Raw genomic sequence first — 6,000 nt, forward strand, 5'->3', positions numbered from 1 at the left:
CTCCAGCAATGGTTAATAGAGGCTACTCCTTAAGATACCTGACAATGAATAAATAAGATCTCCAGCAATGGTTAATAGAGGCTACTCCTTAAGATACCTGACAATGAATAAATAAGATCTCCAGCAATGGTTAATAGAGGCTACTCCTTAAGATACCTGACAATGAATAAATAAGATCTCCAGCAATAGTTAATAGAGGCTAATCCTTAAGATACCTGACAATGAATAAATAAGATCTCCAGCAATAGTTAATAGAGGCTACTCCTTAAGATACCTGACAATGAATAAATAAGATCTCCAGCAATGGTTAATAGAGGCTACTCCTTAAGATACCTGACAATGAATAAATAAGATCTCCAGCAATAGTTAATAGAGGCTACTCCTTAAGATACCTGACAATGAATAAATAAGATCTCCAGCAATAGTTAATAGAGGCTACTCCTTAAGATACCTGACAATGAATAAATAAGATCATGAATAAATCTGAATTAAACTTACCTGTTAGGAGACAATTTGTAAAACACATTTGCCTTTGAAAAAAAAGATGTGGGTTATACATCAAAAAGAATTCAACCCCAAAACACAAAAAAAAAAACAGGACGCTGAAGGTAAAACTTGATACTTATAACATTTATGTACAAAAAAAATAATGATATGAACGAATGGTAACAGTAGTTCATCGAGGTTCAAATCTGGTAAATCCATTAAGAATAATTACTGATCAAAATAAAAACAAAATTTGAGGGAATCCCATGATCTCTAAACAGAGTGGATCAAGTGTGTTGTCAACAGGTTAAATATTTCCTGCTCTGCATGTATTACCCATCATGCCGTGTAAATCTACAATCTGTCAAAATGTAACAATGGAATAGGATACAATCAGTAATTCTAATGCAACATCGTTTGTAACGTTCATTTTGATTGGATAACTTCACCAATTTTCATGGTATCAATTCATAATTGATGCTATGAAAACTTACACACAAGGGCAGACGACGTATGATAGATTTCAAATGTATGATTATACATTGTTTTCTGTCAGTTTCATTAGAATGGAGATAACAAATATTGTATTTTAAGCTCCGACGGCATCAATTGGTGATGGTTGAAAATGACCGTTTACTTAATTTGCCACTATCAAAATCACCAATTAATGGCGTCGGAGCTTAAAATACATTACAGTTATCTCCTAAATGTACAGATCAGACAATCATTCTGATACCATGGATTCATTATTATTCGTGGGATACCAATATTTGTGGATTTCATTTGTGAAGGTGAACCACAAATTTGAAAGTTCAGCGAAGTGTAAATTTTCTAGAGGCTTTTCTCGCTGTGTTGAAGACCCATTGATGGCCTTCGGCTGTTTTCTGCTCTTGGGTTGTTGTTTCTTTGACACATTCCCCATTTCCATTCTTAATTTTATATTGTATGCAGAATTTTGCAAAACTATGAGATCAAATATCCACAAAAACCAGAGTTCTTGAAAAGTGGTAGTCTGAAGGTTTTGACCACCAAAAATGATATCCACGAATCGAAAATAAATGAATCAACAGTATCTTAAGATGTGAGACTTAAAAAAAACCTTTCTCTTGGGAGTTGAGACAATCTATAACGGCCAATAATATTTTATTTATATTTTCTCAGGCACATGTATTGGGTGAACATGGTACAACCACCAACAATTGATAGAGCGGCCATGGATGGTACAGAAAGAATGACATTGTTTTCCAAAGCTTTAGGAAAACCTGGTCCACTGGCAGTGGATGTTCAGAATTCAAGGTTGTACTGGGCAGATGGAAATCTCAATCGAATCGAATGCTCGGACCTTTCGGGTGGTAACAGGATAGTTTTAGTTGATGGTCAGATAGCTAGTCCCAAAGGAATGGCTGTTCTAGGCAAATATTTGTACTGGATTGACCGGGACCATATGCTGATGTCAAGGGCCGACAAAATAAATGGGAAGGACCGTACTTACATACAGGGTCGCTTGAAGGGCCTAAGTGACCTTCATGTTGCATTGAACGTGTTGCCAAAACATATGGAACATCCGTGTGCACATAACAATGGAGGTTGTTCACATATCTGTGTTGCTAAGGGAGACGGCAGTTCGCGTTGTGCTTGTCCGACTAATTTAGACCTAAAAGATGACTTAAAAATGTGTGCCGATCCTCCCACCTGTTCTCCCGTTCAGTTCGCTTGTTTGAGTGGAGATATACAATGTATTCCGCGTACTTGGCGCTGTGATAAATCTGAGGAATGCCAAGATGCATCTGACGAATTGAAATGTCCCATTTGTCATGCCGATCAGTTTCGTTGTAACGATAATCATTGTATCGATCAGAGTTATGTTTGCGATGGGACGCCACAGTGTCATGATCATAGTGACGAGGAACATTGTTGTTTGGAGGGGGATACAATGTGCCCTAATACTACCCCTCCCCATTCATGTAAAGGGCCTAACTGCCTAGGAACTAAAGCATCATCAAATCCATCCACAGCACATTATACTATTATCATAGTCATCGGCCTTATTGTTCTCGTGTTAATTCTCGGAATCATTTTCGCTTGCAAGAGGAAGTCACAGCCACCGGGAGTGATAATTTATGAAACTGATATGAGTGTAGTTAAACCATTAACCGATCAGACAACTTTAAATTCATTATCATCTCATGGGAAATCTCATGAAACAGGATTGTCGCTTGGTTCTGTCGGGACAACTGGCATTTACGACAGAAACCATGTGACCGGTGCTTCCTCTAGTAGTTCTACAGTGACAACATATCCACACGAGACGTTGAATCCCCCTCCTAGTCCGGTCACAACAGATAGGTCTGTGTGTAATGGGGAATTCTATGGATATTCATCTAACAGTCCATCTACTGTCAGGTCGTATCGACCTTATAAGCTCCGCCCAGTGCCACCCCCACATACAACGCCATGTAGTACGGACGTTTGTGAGGAAAGTGAACCTTATCCGTATAATGTACGGAGTAAAAAACATAAATCGAAACGTTCTATAATGGAATTGTTTTCAGACTATGATCCTTATCCTCCGTGTCCTACCCCACGGAGTCATTACTTCTCAGACGAAATGATCAGTTGTCCACCATCACCATCGACAGAAAGAAGTTTTTCAAATCCATATCCCCCTCCCCCATCGCCAGTGGCTAATTCTGATTGCTAGAGTTTGTTAGTATACATGTTGAGCATTAGGTGTGTGTCGGTGTTTAAGACTGAGTGTGTGTGCTTGTGTGGATGAGGTGGAAGTGTTAAAACGATGTCAGCATTATCTAGATATATTGTTAAAACTTGTACTTGGCTTTATTTTTTGTAGGTCAATATTATATGGCAATATAGATATAATACATTTACTGTACAAATTGTAATAATAATAAAAGAATTCAATTATACAAACAAATATCTGATAAAGCTGATGTTGGGTATAGAATGTGATGCAAAAAATATATAACAATAATAGTATTAAACTTGGAAGGGAAATTGGTTTTATGAAGTTTACCTGCATAACTGACAAAGTGCTCAATTTAAGTCGTTAGGTGAGGTAAAGGGGCAGGTTCTCTTTACAAAAAACTATCTCTTCCTGTTGTTTGCCAGGACTAGCTTTTTATCGAACTAATGATATTGAAAAATTATTGTTAGGTCAGCTCAAAACAGATTTCTAGATTCTCGTCCCCATGGTCCCAGCACTCAATTGAAATTAGCCCTGTTTTATTATAATCTTTCCTTTTTGCATCAAAGTGACTGAAGTTGCTGACAAATTATGAAAAAAAAATTGCAGGGAAGAGGGGGGATAATAAATCATATTTTTACACTTTTGCACCCAGGCATATGCTTCCTTAGAAGTGAGTATCTTAAAGGGAGATAACCGAAGAAAGGAGTAGGCCCAGTAAGACCCCTTTTTGGCCCCAAAATATAGCAGTTTTACAAAATTGTTAAAATGTAGATTTTTAGCTATTTATTGGAAAGAAGAATACTTCTGTTACATAAATATGGGCTGTTTTTGACAATGCAATGCACATGTATCGGGTACTTAAGCATCATTAAGTCATGCTAAATTACTGAAATCTTCGAAATTTTAGCATTTTGGTTAATTTTTAGACGGTTTCCGTCTGAAATGGAAGTGGCCTCATTTGTGTTCATTCTTAATATTTAAATGTAAGTTGTATTTGATGATAATACATAACATATATAAAGGTTGAGAATGAATACGGATGCGGCCACTTTCATTTTTGACAAAAACCATCTGAAAAGTGACATATTATACCATATTTGATAGATTTTTCATATTTAAGCTTGAATTTGAGTGTCTTTCATGACTAAATCAGTTCAAATCCTACACATAAACTAATTGAATTGACTGAAGAAGACACTTAAGTGTTTAAAAAGTTACCAAAATCTTTCATCAGATGAACCTGAATTTTGAGGCCAAAAACAGCCCTTACCAGACCTACTCCTTTGTTAAAATTATTATACATTTGTATCAATTGTAAAAATGTTACTGGTAATTTTAATCTGTCAATTTTTATTATCTGCACACCTGACATAAGCCACAAAAGAAAAAAAAAAGAAAAAACATTTTGCATATCCAAATTTTCAAACTAGTTGAATGAGAATCTAGAAAATATTTTGTTATGGCCATAGTGGTAGATCAAAGCATCTTATATGATTCATTGCATTACTTGTATCTGTGCATTAAGAATATGTGCTACCGCTTTACATGTATATTATTTTTGGTGCTCAACACTTTAAAAAATGGGCATTTTATAAACAAAAAAATAAAGCCATGTATAAAGTATTATTGTATAGAAATGATATTTATACAGTGTACAATATGTATATAAAGGTCAAAAGGTCAACAGTCACCAATCACTGATACAAAATCTTCAAATATTAATTGGCATTCACAAAATTTCAAAAGTAAACATAGCATTCATAAAATTTCAAATTTAATCATAGCATTTACAAAGTTTCAAATGTTAACATATAGAATTCACAAAATTTTAAATGTAAACATGGCATTCACAAAATTTCAAATGTAAACATGGCATTTGCAAAGTCCCAAATGTTAACATATAGAATTCACAAAATTTTAAATGTTAACATAGCATTCACAAAGTTTTGAATGTAAAAATAGCATTCACAAAGTTTCAAATGTTAACATAGCATTCAAAAAGTTTTGAATGTAAACATAGCATTCAAAATATTTCAAATGTAAAACATAGCAGTTGCGAAGTTTCAAGTTTAACATTTAATTCACAAAATTTAAAATGTAAACATAGCATTTGCAAAGTTCCAAATGTTAACATATAGAATTCACAAAATTTTAACTGTAAACATGGCATTCACAAAATTTTAAATGTAAAACATAGCATTTGCAAAGTTTCAAATGATAACATAGAATTCACAAAATTTTAAATGTAAACATGGCATTCAAAATATTTCAAATGTAAACATGGCATTCACAAAGTCTCAAATGTGAACACGGTGAACATGGCATTCACAAAATTTCAAATGTAAAACATAGCATTCACAGAGTCTCAAATGTGAACATAGCATTCACACGAAGTCTCAAATGTAAACATTGTATTCATAACATAATAAAATTTTTTTTTAATTATTTCACATGTCAACTGAAGTGGATGACTTACTATCAAAACTCAAAATTGACAATACATAAACTCCTAATTTTTTGTCAGGGTTAATGTTGGTATGTTTTATCTAAAATTTATGTTTTAATTGGTGAATTTTTAGAAAAATCTGAATCTATAATTGCATTCTATATTTTTTTATAGGGCTGATTTATATGGGTCATTGAATATAGGGCAAACAAACTGTTTTGAATTATAGGTCCTGGTGAACTGGGTACTAGGATTCAATCTTTAATTGTATCATTGATTTGTGACTTTTGATCTGTGTACATTTTGTAGATAGAGCTATGTAACCAGGGCACAACTGCCAAAAATATCTTGTTGTTATTGT

The 6,000-nt window shown here is 34.2% G+C and overlaps 1 protein-coding gene across 2 annotated transcripts in view; it reads left to right on the forward strand.

Annotated features, from left to right (window-relative positions):
- The window catches only part of LOC127706280 (low-density lipoprotein receptor-related protein 6-like), a 42,977-nt gene extending 37,540 nt beyond the window's left edge, over positions 1-5,437 (forward strand). Inside the window, exons 16-17 of one of the 2 annotated variants that reach the window (XR_007984354.1) lie at positions 1,648-5,136; positions 5,196-5,437. Coding sequence is in view for 1 of the 2 variants with exons in the window: in XM_052210790.1 (XP_052066750.1) it covers positions 1,648-3,187 (1,540 nt within the window). In the remaining variant the exon portion in view is untranslated. Of the gene's footprint in view, positions 1-1,647 lie in introns of both variants that reach the window. The other variant, XM_052210790.1, reaches the window with a different exon arrangement.
- Positions 5,438-6,000: the final 563 nt, after the last annotated feature.

The sequence above is a fragment of the Mytilus californianus genome, unplaced genomic scaffold (assembly GCF_021869535.1).
Source record: "Mytilus californianus isolate M0D057914Y unplaced genomic scaffold, xbMytCali1.0.p SCAF_6, whole genome shotgun sequence".
Taxonomy (NCBI): Eukaryota; Metazoa; Mollusca; class Bivalvia; order Mytilida; family Mytilidae; genus Mytilus; species Mytilus californianus.